Source organism: Malaclemys terrapin, chromosome 1 (assembly GCF_027887155.1).
Source record: "Malaclemys terrapin pileata isolate rMalTer1 chromosome 1, rMalTer1.hap1, whole genome shotgun sequence".
Taxonomy (NCBI): Eukaryota; Metazoa; Chordata; order Testudines; family Emydidae; genus Malaclemys; species Malaclemys terrapin.
In genome coordinates, this window is record NC_071505.1 from 302089729 (window position 1) to 302104209 (window position 14481).

At 44.5% G+C, this 14481-nt stretch overlaps 1 protein-coding gene across 5 annotated transcripts in view; it reads left to right on the forward strand.

Moving 5' to 3' along the window:
- Positions 1-14481, forward strand: part of DCLK1 (doublecortin like kinase 1) — a 385805-nt gene that overhangs the window by 288256 nt on the left and 83068 nt on the right. Inside the window, exon 1 of one of the 5 annotated variants that reach the window (XM_054015300.1) lies at positions 13891-14094. The exons of the other annotated variants lie outside the window; for them this stretch is intronic. Coding sequence (XP_053871275.1) covers positions 14076-14094 — 19 coding nt within the window. The 5' untranslated portion in view covers positions 13891-14075. Of the gene's footprint in view, positions 1-13890; positions 14095-14481 lie in introns of those variants that run through there. 5 annotated transcript variants of the gene reach the window in all.

Below are 14481 nucleotides of genomic sequence, written 5' to 3' on the forward strand. Positions count from 1 at the left end.
CAGGAACTTTTCTCAGGACAACAAGTGTGAACTAGACATGCGAGTGCTACACAACGTATTCAAGCACTGAGGGTTCCCAACTGTAGACCTCTTTGCAATGGTACACAATGCCAAATGCCCACAGTTTTGTTTCAGAGCAGGGCTGGGTCCTCGCTCCTTGGGTGACATCTTTCTTGTCAAATGGGACGCGCCTCTCCTATACGCCTTCCCTCTCACCCCCCCATCCTGGCACGGGTGAGTCACAAGATCAGATTGGATAAGTCCAAAATCATCCTGATAGCCCCCCTGTGGCCTCGACAAACATCGTTTCATTACCTTCTCAGAATGGCAGTGTGCCACCCACATACCCTTCCTCTTCTGCCTCATCTCTTCTCTCAGGACACAGGCCAAATTCTTCACCCAGACTTAGAAAGATTCCATCTCAAGGTGTGGTTACTGCACGGCTCTGAGGACCTGAAAATAACCTGCTCAGAGGAAGTACAGAATATTTTATTAAATAGCTGCAGAACAACCACTCATCACACACATCTACACAAATGGAGACAATTTGACAACTGGTGCCAAAGAAACAGCGATCTCTTCCTCCTTACCTCTGAAACTAGAATACATGCTGGGACTTAATAAATCTGGCCTCTCCATGAGCTCAATCAGGATGCACCTCTCAGCTGTCACAGCATTCCACCACAATGTGGATGACTTATCCATTTTCACGCACCCAATAACCAAGTGTTTTCTCAAAGGCCTCACTAACATTTACCCTGGAGTATGAACCCCTACTCCATCATGGGATCTTAACTTAGGCCTCAGAGGCATCACCAGACCCCCGTTTGAACCATTAGCAACATGCTCCCTCCTCCACCTTTCAATGAAGGTGGAATTTCTCGTCGCCATTGCATCTGCCAGCTGGGGTGGGAGAACTAGGGACCTTCGTGCAGGGCCAGCTCCAGGGTTTTGGCCACCCCAAGCAGCCCAAAAAAATAAAATAAATAAAAGCCGCAATCGCGATCTGCGGCGGCAATTCGGCAGGAGGTCCTTCGCTCCTAGTGGGAGTGAGGGACCGTCCGCCGAATTGCCGCCCAATAGCTGGATGTGCCGCCCCTCTCTGGAGCGGCCGCCCCAAGCACCTGCTTGCCAGGCTGGTGCCTGGAGCCGACCCTGCCCTCATGGCACACCCACTATACACAATATTCTTCAAAGATAAAGTTACCCTAAGACCGAATCCTAAGTTCTTACCTAAGGTCTCCTCATCATTCCATCTCATCCAACCCATTCACCTCCCTACATTGTACCCGAGACCCCATGGGGATAGACAGGAGTCAACACACTGGACATCTGCAGAGCTCTAGCCTTTCACATAGACAGAACAAAGACATTCCACAAGTCTCCAAAATTATGCATGCCAATCACTGAACGATCAAAAGGAGACGCCATGTCTAACCAGACACTGTCCAGATGGATTTCTGAATATATCATATTGTGCTACCTCCACTACGATTTTCAACCTCCAACAGGGATTCACACCCATTCCACCAGAGCTTTATCAGCTTTGATAGCATTTCTTAACAACGTCCCTATTACAGACATCTGTAAAGCAGCAACTTGGGCCTCAGCCCATACATTTACACAACCCTATGCATTAGAACATTATGCAACATCTGATGTAATATTTGGACCTACTGTATTTATCATCTGCCACGACCTCAACTCCAAAGCCCCTTCCTTCCACTGAAGAACACTGCTCCTAAGTCACCTAAAGTGGAGCACCCACAGGGACACTCCTCGAACAAGAAAAGGTTACTCACCCTGTGCAGTAACTGAGATGATTCAAGATGACTGTCCTTCTGGGTGCTCCACTACCCCCCCTCATCCCTCTACGTCAGAGGTTCACACTGAATACTCTGCAGTAGAGAAGGAACTGAGAGGAGAATATAAGAACAGCCGTACCGGGTCAGACCAAAGTTCCATCTAGCCCAGTATCCTGTCTACCGACAGTGGCCAATGCCAGGTGCCCCAGAGGGAGTGGACCAACAGGCAATGATCAAGTGATCTCTCTTCTGCCATCCATCTCCATCCTCTGACAAACCGAGGCTAGGGACACCATTCCTTATCCATCCTGGCTAATAGCCATTAATGGACTTAACCACCATGAATTTATCCAGTTCTCTTTTAAACGCTGTTATAGTCCTAGCCTTCATAACCTCCTCAGCTAAGAAGTTCCACAAGTTGACTGTGCGCTGCATGAAGAAGAACTTCCTTGTATTTGTTTTAAACCTGCTGCCTATTAATTTCATTTGGTGACCCCTAGCTCTTGTATTATGGGAATAAATAAATAACTTTTCCTTATCCACTTTCTCCACATCACTCATGATTTTATATACCTCTATCATATCCCCCCTTAGTCTCCTCTTTTCCAAGCTGAAGAGTCCTAGCCTCTTTAATCTCTCCTCATATGGGACCCGTTCCAAACCACTAATCATTTTAGTTGCCCTTTTCTGAACCTTTTCTAGTGCTAGAATATCTTTTTTTAGATGAGGAGACCACATCTGTACGCAGTATTCGAGATGTGGGAGTACCATCGATTTATATAAGGGCAATAATATATTCTCAGTCTTATTCTCTGTCCCCTTTTTAATGGTCCCTAACATCCTGTTTGCTTTTTTGACCGCCTCTGCACACTGCACGGACATCTTCAGAGAACTATCCACGATGACTCCAAGATCTTTTTCCTGACTTGTTGTAACTAAATTAGCCCCCATCAGATTGTATGTATAGTTGGGGTTATTTTTTCCAATGTGCATTACTTTACATTTATCCACATTAAATTTCATTTGCCATTTTGTTGCCCAATCACTTAGTTTTGTGAGATCTTTTTTAAATTCTTCACAGTCTACTTTGGTCTTAACTATCTTGAGCAGTTTAGTATCATCTACAAACTTTGCCACCTCACTGTTTACCCCTTTCTCCAGATCATTTATAAATAAGTTGAATAGGCTTGGTCTGAGGACTGACCCTTGGGGAACACCACCAGTTACCCCTCTCCATTCTGAGAATTTACCATTAATTCCTACCCTTTGTTCCCGGTCTTTTAACCAGTTCTCAGTCCATGAAAGGACCTTCCCTTTTATCCCTGGACAACTTAATTTACGTAAGAGCCTTTGGTGAGGGACTTTGTCAAAGACTTTCTGGAAAGGTTGGTTGCACAGTGCTAGATAAAGTGAGGCGGCGTGAGACGGGGACTGCACATGTGCAACCAAGCCAGGTATTGCTACCACAAATCTCTGATTACAAGCACCAAGGCACACGAACACCTAAAGTGCAGCACCCACAGGGACAACCATCTCGAAGAACCTCAATTACTGCACAGAGTGAGTAATCTTCTCTTCATGATAAGACAAAACGGCATTTTGCACTAACTTGAGAATTCTGACTGCTGTCATTTTTGGATCAAAAAGTGATAAGAAATGTCTTGCCCGGCTAAATATAATTATTAATCGCAGCATTGATTTACCAGTCTGATTATGTTTTTATCTGCATCAGTCTTCTCTGCAGGAAGATATGCTACAACAGTAAGTGAGACATGGAGCGTAGCTATGGGACAGGCATGAAATAAGGTATTGGGTATGAATTCCATCAAGAAAAGCAATTTCAGTCAGTTCAGGTTTTTTCTTTATTATTAGAAGTTTATCGTTTATTAAAAATGAGTAGGTTACGCTGCTCTACAGCCAAAATGCTTCTGAAATAAATGTAGTCAAACTTTACTAATTCTGGGTCATTGAGAACGAAAATTATGCTTAAAATTGTTGATTGGCTCTAGTTTTCAAGATATGCTATTGGGTCAGTATATACGACCCTTGACTTGGGAATGGTGGAGGATAAGTGAGTTATAAAGGGAAGGGATCTCAATTTAAACCAGAAATGACTAAAATACATCTTTGACTGGATCTATGAATAAATCTATGCCTGGGTTTGGACAGTACTTGCTTTTTAGGCAAAACAATGAATGATGCAATCTGAAGCTGGTATTGCGTCATACATGATCTGAATTGCATCATGTTATTCCTAGAAGTCATGGATGATGCAATCATAACGAAGCTTTCATCACTCTGCTGAACAAATTGCCCTATATCAGCTCTAGAAAGCATACAGTGTCGTGCTCTCTTATTTGTCCGGGTTTGATTTTGCAAAGGGACACATTTCTGTTTAGCCAAAGTGAGCAGAGATGCCTCATACTTGTGTGAACAGTGCAGATAACTTCTGCCATGTTTGTGGTGAAGTGACTTTTGCATCACAAAAGCACAGTATAACCACTATGGTTAAGAAAGCCTATCACCTTTATTTTGGCTGCAAAATTGGAGATCAGGACAAGAGGTGGGCCCCACACATATGCTGCAACACTTGTGCAACAAATCTTCGCCAGTGGTTGAACAGGAAAAGGAAATCTATGCCTTTTGCAGTGCCAATGATTTGGAGAGAGCCAACAGATCATACCAGCAATTGTTACTTCTGCATGGTCCCTCCAGTTGGGAAAGGTGTGTCAAAGAAGAAAAAGTGGACTGTGCATTATCCAAACATTCCATCAGCTATACGCCCAGTACCCCACGGAGAAGGACTGCCGGTTCCTGATGCACCAGAATCATTCTCACTTGAGTCAGACGAGGAAGAGGATGAAACTTCTGGTCCTGAACCATCAATGTCACAGGACCCACCTTTTCTCCCATCCTCCTCCTCTGAACCACACCTCATAACACAAGGTGAACTGAATGACCTTGTCAGGGATTTGGAACTACCCAAGAGTAAGGCAGAGCTGTTGGGCTCCAGACTCCAGCAGTGGAATCTCCTGGCAGGTGATGTTAGGGTTTCCATGTTCCGTGACCGTCCAAAGGATCTTGTCCCATTCTTCTTCATGGTAGGTGATCTTGTAGCCTGCAACAACATGGATGGTGTGATGGCAGCCCTCAACATCGTTCACGATCCAGATGAGTGGAGACTGTTCATTGATTCATCGAAGACGAGTCTTAAAGCTGTTTTACTGCATAATGGCAATGTTTTGCCATCAATTCCAGTTGGTCATGCAAGCCATATGAAGGAAACCTATGACAACATGAAACAACTTTTGAGGCGCATAAACTATGACCAACATCAGTGGCAGCTTTGTGGCGATTTGAAGGTTGTTGCTCTCTTGCTTGGTCTGCAGACTGGATACGCAAAGTACTGCTGTTTTCTCTGCGAATGGGATAGTCGTGCAAGAGATTCCCACTACATCAAGAAAGATTGGCCACTCCGACAGTCATTGGAGCCTGGGAGGAAAAGTGTTCAGCATCCACCACTTGTTGAATCAAGGAAGATTTTGTTACCACCCTTACAAATCAAGCTGGATCTGATGAAGAACTTTGTCAAGGCCATTGACAAAACACAAGCAGCTTTCAAGTACCTCCATGGAAAATTTACAAATTTAAGTGAAGCTAAGCTAAAGGAAGGTGTCTTTGTTGGTCCTCAGATTCGTGAACTTCTTCAAGATGATGCATTTGACCATGCACTGCGTGGCAAGGAAAAGACGGCATGGAAAGCCTTCCAGTTAGTGGCAATAAATTTTCTCGGAAACAACAAAGCAGACAACTACAGGTTGTTGGTGGAAAACCTCCATACAAAAGCCTTGGCTGCAACATGTCACTAAAGATACATTTTTTGCACTCTCATCTAGATTTTTTTCCACCGAACTGCGGAGCAGTGCGCGACAAGCACGGCGAGCGATTTCACCAGGACATTGCAACAATGGAGAAATGCTATCAGGGCAAATGGAGCCCATCAGTGCTTGCAGACTATTGGTGGACAGTGACAAGAGATGCTCCATTTAATGAATACAAGAGACAAGCCAAGAAGCGCCGAGTAGACACTGAATAGGACTAAACTATGTACATAATAGTTTTTTGCCTTTTGTTTCATAATAAATTTTATTTATATGACCTTTTTGCTGATTTTTAAAGTGTTAGATAAACAGGACAGGTGAAATATTATCATGTAAAGCAACCATAAACACATGAAAAGACCTAGGTTTACAATTTATGATTAAAACTCTACTATCTACACAATATACAAGGACATAAAATGTAAAAACTTAAATATCTTAGAAACAGTAGCCAATCAGTTGTTTTAATTGTCATCTTGGAATTCAGCACATCAAAATGCATAATAAATAGCACATTTTATCTCTGAAGCAGACAACTTCTCAAAAATTGTAGACCAGTGTTATTTGTCACCATGGTATCTGGGCATACTTTTCATACAGCCTTACAGTTTACCAAAGTATGCCAAAAGAAAAACTTAACTAATAGTGTTCTAATAGATTGTCCATACCAATCCGCATTCCTGATGTACTTCAGCACTTCACATTAAGCCTACACTAATTCAACTATTTGCAAAAAAGTAGCCCTCAAGGATGATAAAAAGAAAGTAATGGCCGATGAGGCATAAGGTGAAAGATCTAAGCAAGTTGTCTCATTACACTTGTGGCTGGAAAGAACTGAGGAAGTATTGGTTCTGTGCCTTCTCATGTAACCTCCTCTTGAGCAGCTGCAGTAATAGCATTTCTTTGTACTTCAGAGGCTGAGATCAGGGTCCTGTTATGCTAGCTACTATATATACATATAATCCCTGCCCCAAAGAGCTTACAACATGAGTAGACAAAACAGACAACGGGTAGGAAAGTGAGAGAGGCACAAAGAGGTGATATGACTTGCCCAAAGTGACAGAGCTGGGCATAGAATCCAGTTTTCCTAATTCCTGATTCAGTGTGGTCCAAGGCTAGATGTATACAGTCCTCAATCATTAAAGCTTTTTAGAAGGTTCTGGACTTAATGTGGAGCATGCAGGCACATCCCAAGAGTAGAATCTATACTGAAGATTCTTGAAGAAAAACATTGGAATCTTCAGAATAAAGACTGAGGGGAAATCCTGGCCCTAGTGAAGTCAGTGCGAGTTTTGCCTCTGACTTCAATAGGGCAATGATTTTAATCCATATATTTTGCCACTGTCTGTAGCAAGCAGCTCAGCTTTTCTGAGTTGGGAGTTAACAGCTTGTAGATATTAAAAAGAGTTGAACTCTTGCAAATTCAGGAAAGCTGCGTAAAGAGATGTCTTGTGTCCCACCCCAGATGTGAGCAGGTGTGGGTTCTGGGTGTATATTCATCAGGATCAAATTCCAGAGGAAAGGAGAGGTCTCTGCAAAAACCTGCCCCTTGATTCTTTTAATATACCATGAGATGGTTGAGTTCAGGATCCTGACAAAAGCAAGAAAGGAGAGCAGCAGAATACAGACCCTGGACTTCAGAAAAACAGACTTTGACTCCCTCAGGGAATTGATGGGCAGGATCCCCGTAAAGGCTAATATGAGGGGGAAAGGAGTCCAGGAGAACTGGCTGTATTTTAGAGAAGCCTTATTGAGGGCGCAGGAACAAACCATCCCAATGCGCAGAAAGAATAGCACATATGGCAGGTGACCAGCTTGCCTTAACAGAGAAATCTTCGGCGAGCTTAAATACAAAAAGGAAGCTTACAAGAAGTGGAAACTTGGACAGATGACTAGGGAGGAGTATAAAAATATTGCTTAGCATGCCGGGGTATAATCAGGAAGGCCAAAGCACAATTGGAGTTGCAGCTAGCCAGGGATGTGAAGGGTAACAAGAAGGGTTTCTACAGGTATGTTAGCATCAAGAAGAAGGTCAGGGAAAGTATGGGACCCTTACTGAATGGGGGAGGCAACCTAGTGACAGATGATGTGGAAAAACTGAAGTACTCAATGGTTATTTTTCCTTGGTCTTCACAGACAAGATCAGCTCCCAGACTGCTGCACTGGGCAGCACAGTATGGGGAGGATGTGAGCAGCCCTCAGTGGTGAAAGAACAGGTTAAGGACTATTTAGAAAAGCTGGACATACCCAAGTCCATGGAGACAGAAGCAATGCATCCGAGGGTGCTGAGGGAGTTAACTGATATGATTGCAGAGCGACTGGCCATTATCTTTGAAAACTTGCAGCGATTGGGTGAGGTCCCGGACGATTGGAAAAAGGCAAATATAGTGTCCATCTTTAAAAAAGGGAAGAAGGAGAATCTGGGGAACTATAGACCAGTCAGCCTGACCTAAGTCCCCGGAAAAGTCATGGAGCAGGTCCTCAAGGAATCCATTTTGAAGCATTTGGAGGAGAGGAAAGTGATCAGGAACAGTCAACATGGATTCACTAAGGGCAAGTCATGCCTGACCAACATGATTGCCTTTTATGATGAGATAACTGGGTCTGTGGATATGGGGAAAGTGGTGGACATGATATGCCAAGAGTTTAGCAAAGCTTTCGATACGGTCTCCCACTATGCTTTCCTGAAAGTTAAAGTAGTATGGATTGGATGAATGGACTATAAAGTGGATAGAAAGCTGGCTAGATCATCGGGTTCAACAGGTAGCGATCAATGGCTCAATCTCTAGTTGGCAGCTGGTACCAAGCAGAGTGCCCCAGGGGTTGGTCCTGAGGCCGGTTTTGTTCAACATCTTCATTAATGATCTGGATGATGGGATGGATTGCACCCTCAGCAAGTTCATGGATGAGACTAAGCTGGGGGGAGAGGTAGATACACTGGGGGGAGGGATAGAGTCCAAAGTGACCTAGACAAATTAGAGGATTGGGCCAAAAAAATCTGATGAGGTTCAACAAGGACAAGTGCAGAGCCTTGCACTTAAGAAGGTAGAATCCCATGCACCGCTACAGACTGGGGACCAACTGGCTAAGCAGCAGTTCTGCAGAAAAGGTCCTCGGGATTACAGTGGACGAGAAGCTGGATATGAGTCAACAGTGTGCCCTTGTTGCCAAGAAGGCTAACTGCATTTTGGGCTTTATAAGTAGGGGCATTGCCAGCAGATCGAGGGACGTGATCATTCCCCTCTATTCGACATTGGTGAGGCCTCACCTGGAGTACTGTGTCCAGTTTTTGGCCCCACGCTACAAGAAGGATGTGGAAAAATTAGAAAGAGTTCAGCAGAGGGCAACAAAAATGATTAGGGGGCTGGGGCACATGACTTACGAGGAGAGGCTGGGGAAACTGGGATTGTTTAGTCTGCAGAAGAAAAGAGTGAGGGGGAGATTTGATAGCAGCCTTCAACTACCTGAAGGGGGATTCCAAAGAGGATAGAGCTAGGCTGTTTTCAGTGGTGGCAGATGACAGAACAAGAAGCAATGGTCTCAAGTTGCAGTGCGGGAGAACTAGGTTGGATATTAGGAAATCCACTATTGGATCCAGAATCTCCTTCCTTAGAGGTTTTTAAGGCCCGGCTTGACAAAGCCCTGGCTGGGATGATTTAGTTGGTGTTGGTCCTGCTTTGAGCAGGGGGTTGGACTAGATGACCTCCTGAGGTCTCTTCCAGCCCTAATCTTCTATGGAGTTGCATCTTAGCACTGCAGTAAAGATATAGGTGTCGTCTTGTAACAGTGAATGGGCTTCTTCCGTCCTAAGTGCAGGACTCTGCACTTGTCCTTGTTGAACCTCATCAGGTTTCTTTTGGCCCAATCCTCTAATTTGTCTAGGTCCCTCTGTATCCTATCCCTACCCTCCAGCATATCTACCACGCCTCCCAGTTTAGTGTCATCTGCAAACTTGCTGAGAGTGCAGTCCACACCATCCTCCAGATCATTAATGAAGATATTGAACAAAACTGGCCCCAGGACCGACCCTTGGGGCACTCTGCTTGAAACCGGCTGCCAACTAGACATGGAGCCGTTGATCATTACCCGTTGAGCCCGACAATCTAGCCAGCTTTCTATCCACCTTATAGTCCATTCATCCAGCCCATACTTCTTTAACTTGCTGGCAAGAATACTGTGGGAGACCGTATCAAAAGCTTTGCTAAAGTCAAGGAATAACACATCCACTACTTTCCCCTCATCCACAGACCCAGTTATCTCCTCATAGAAGGCAATTAGGTTAGTCAGGCATGACTTCCTCTTCGTGAATCCATGCTGACTGTTCCTGATCACTTTCCTCCCCGCTAAGTGCTTCAGAATTGATTCCTTGAGGACCTGCTCCATGATTTTTCCAGGGACTGAGGTGAGGCTGACTGGCCTGTAGTTCCCCGGATCCTCCTCTTTCCCTTTTTTTTGAAGATGGGCACTACATTAGCCTCTTCCCAGTCATCCGGGATCTTCCCCGATCGCCATGAGTTTTCAAAAATAATGGCCAATGGCTCTGCAATCATATCCGCCAACTCCTTTAGCACCCTCGGATGCAGCGCATCCGGCCCCATTGATTTGTGCTCGTCCAGTTTTTCTAAGTAGTCCTGAACCACTTCTTTCTCCACAGAAGGCTGGTCACCTTCTCCCCATACTGTGCTGCCAAGTGCAGCAGTCTGGGAGCTGACCTTGTTCGTGAAGACAGGCAAAAAAATCATTGAGTACATTAACTTTTTCCACATCCTCTGTCACTAGGTTGCCTCCCTCATTCAGTAAGGGGCCCACACTTTCCTTGACTTTCTTCTTGTTGCTAACATACCTGAAGGAACCCTTCTTGTTACTTTTAACATCTCTTGCTAGCTGCAACTCCAAGTGTGATTTGGCCTTCCTGATTTCACTCCTGCAAGCCTGAGCAATATTTTTATACTCCTCCCTGATCATTTGTCCAATCTTCCACTTTTTGTAAGCTTCTTTTTGCTTTTAAGATTAGCAAGGATTTCACTGTTTAGCCAAGCTGGTCAGCTGCCATATTTACTATTCTTTCTACACATCAGGATGTTTTTTTCCTGCAACCTCAATAAGGATTCTTTAAAATATGGCCAGCTCTCCTGGACTCCTTTCCCCCTCATGTTATTCTCCCAGGGGATCCTGCCCATCAGTTCCCTGATGGAGTCAAAGTCTGCTTTTCTGAAGTCCAGGGTCCATATTCTGCTGCTCTCCTTTTTTCCTTGTGTCAGGATCCTGAACTCGACCATCTCATGGTCACTGCCTCCCAGGTTCCCATCCACTTTTGCTTCCCCTACTAATTCTTCCTAGTTTGTGAGCAGTAGGTCCAGAAGAGCTCTGCCCCTAGTTGGTTCCTCCAGCACTTGCACCAGAAAATTGTCCCCTACACTTTCCAAAAACTTTCTGGATTGTCTGTGCACCGCTGTATTGCTCTCCCAGCAGATATCAGGGTGATCAAAGTCTCCCATGAGAACCAGGGCCTGCGATCTAATAACTTCTGCTAGTTGTCGGAAGAAAGCCTCGTCCACCTCATCCCCCTGGTCTGGTGGTCTATAGCAGACTTCCACCACGACATCACCCTTGTTGCTCACACTTCTAAACTTAATCCAGAGACTCTCAGGTTTTTCTGCAGTTTCATACCAGAGCTCTGAGCAGTCATACTCCTCTCTTGCATACAATGCAACTCCCCCACTTTTCTGCCCTGCCTGTCCTTCCTGAACAGTTTATATCCATCCATGACGGTACTCCAGTCATGTGAGTTATCCCACTAAGTCTCTGTTATTCCAATGACGACATAGTTCCTTGACTGTGCCAGGACTTCCAGTTCTCCCTGCTTGTTTCCCAGGCTTCTTGCATTTGTGTATAGGCACTTAAGATAACTCGCTGATTGTCCCGCTTTCTCAGTCTGAGACAGGAGTCCTCCCTTCTTGCACTCTCCTGCTCGTGCTTCCTCCTGGTATCCCATTTCCCCACTTACCTCAGGGCTTTGGTCTCCTACCCCCAGTGAACCTAGTTTAAAGCCCTCCTCACTAGGTTAGCCAGCCTGCTTGCGAAGATGCTCTTCCCTCTCTTCATTAGGTGGAGCCCGTCTCTGCCTAGCACTCCTCCTTCTTGGAACACCATCCCATAGTCAAAGAATCCAAAGCCTTCTCTCCGACACCACCTGCGTAGCCATTGGTTGACTTCCACAATTCGACGGTCTCTACCCAGGCCTTTTCCCTGCACAGGAAGGATGGACGAGAACACCACTTGCGCCTCAAACTCCTTTACCCTTCTTCCCAGAGCCACGTAGTCTGCAGTGATCCGCTCAAGGTCATTCTTGGCAGTATCATTGGTGCCCACGTGGAGAAGCAGGAAGGGGTAGCGATCCGAGGGCTTGATGAGTCTCGGCAGTCCCTCCGTCACATCGTGAATCCTAGCTCCTGGCAAGCAGCTCTCGGTTTTCTCGGTCAGGGCGGCAGCTAAATGACTCAGTCCCCCTGAGGAGGGAGTCCCTGACCACCACCACCCTCCTCCTTCTCTTGGGAGTGGTGGTCGTGGAACCCCCATCCCTAGGACAGTGCATCTCATGCCTTCCAATCGGTGGAGTCTCCTTCTGCTCCCTTCCCTCAGATGTATCATCTAGTCCACTCTCCGCATTAGTACCTGTGGAGAGAACATGAAAACGGTTGCTCACCTGTATCTCCATTGCTGGTACATGGACGCTCCTCTTTCTTCTTTTGGAGGTCACATGCTGCCAAATTTCTTCACCGTCCCTCAGTCCCCTCTGCGCAACCTGCTCCGATTCTTCAGAACATTGTACCTGTAGAAGCATATCTTGACGTCTGTCCAGGACATCTTCATTTTCTCTTATGCAACGCAGGGTCGATACTTGTTTCTCCAGACCTCGAACCTTCTCTTCCAATATGGAGACCAGCTTGCACTTTCTACAGACAAAGTCACTTCTGTCCTGTGGAAGAAAGACAAACATGGCACAACCTGTGCAGGTTACAACAACTCAGTTGGTCCTGCTTGGAGCAGGGGGTTGGACTAGATGATCTCCTGAGGTCTCTGAGGAATCTTCTCTGATTCTAAACTTTGAGACAGGTTAGCTGAACTGTTCCTTCTAAGCACAACATGTATTGCAAGTCACAGGGACAGTAGTGGTCTCTGAGGTACCTGGCATCTAAATCATTTAGGGTTTCTTAAATGGTAGCCAGCACTTTGAATTTCACCCTGACAATAGCCAAGTATAAGAGGATCTGATCAGTTTAAAAGGCTTTTTGCACTACTATAGCTAATGCTTCTAAATGGCCTTTAAGTTTATACCCTAATAGACAAAATTGCAATAGTTTAACATTGATTAAAAAAACAAACATATTTGAAGATTAGACTCAAGCAGCTTATTTTTAATCTCTCTCTATCCCTTTTCTCTCCCTGGCCAAACAAAATATCTTCATGCAGCCCCTACACATTAATAGAGCTAGTTTTAGATGCAGAAATCATGTTATTGGTCACACCCACATTGTTCGTTCCTCAAGATACTGTATGAACTTCCATAAATATGTGCATGTGCCACACACTCCCCCAACACTGTGCTGATACGTACAAGCCATTACCCTTGCTATGAACTGAACCTTAAGCCTAGCTGAGTGAAATGTGTGTCTGTAAAGGCAGCCTATTTACCTGCAAATTAACTTTCTCATCATTCGAGTGGATACCACAAAGATATTGTACACTTTTCTCTTAACAAATGCATTGCAAAAGGCAGGTAATATGCAGCAGTATGGTGATCTTTACTTACCATGCTGTATAACATGTTTTATAATGCTCTTTAGAGCAGCATCAGACGATAAATGTATGTGGGCCTAATATTTACCACTGAGATATTTGCTACATTAAGAAAAATCTATTAAAATACCCACTGCATTCTTTGAAGGATTTAGCAGTTGCTAGACTGCCAGTCAGCCAAGGGTACACAAGAGTTATTGTCATTTTGATTTTCAGATGAGTCATTTGGTATATTGCCCCCAAAGGCTCTTCATTATGATTCAGTGCACAGCATATAACATTGCTTTGGCTTTCTGGGCTTCATGGAATCCGAGTGGGGGTTGCAGTTGCTCGGCATTCTGAAGCAGCGGCTTTATGTTTAATTGACACCTTTGATGTAGCCCTAAGACAGCACCTGCACCTCCCACTGCTGCTCTGAAGACGTCAGCCTTACGCAGAAAAGGCTTCTGCTTATGAGTCCTGCATCTCATTCAGCTCACTCTGTGAGCAGCCCTAGCTATCCTTAACTAATCCCACCGCTTCCCATCTTTGCTACAGGGAAAGAATTTTTGTGCTTGCTATCATCAGGTTAAACACTAAGACTGTGTCCATGTTAGAACTCATAGAAGGTAAGTTAAATGCCTTATTGATATGTTAGTATGTAAATATTCATATAAGATTGAGAATTCAGGTGTCTAGTTGCTGATTTTTTTTTCTGAAACTGACAAATATGATTGTTAATATGCCAGTTGTTTGTTTAAAGAGTGTGTGCATATAATGCATTTCTTTCTATGCTTTAGTAAGCTTTTAAGAACATTATTGGCATCCTCTATGTGATACTCTTCAGGTATTAGGTATTTAATTTTACAGAGCATGTCATATAAAGGCTGAAAATGCTTCTAACATTAAATACATTGAAATATTTTGAAGGAACTTTACTATTTAAGTAAGTGATGATTTGGTATAATGTATAGCTGAGATTTTATGGCCAGTTCAGTTGAATGTCTGAAGTCCAT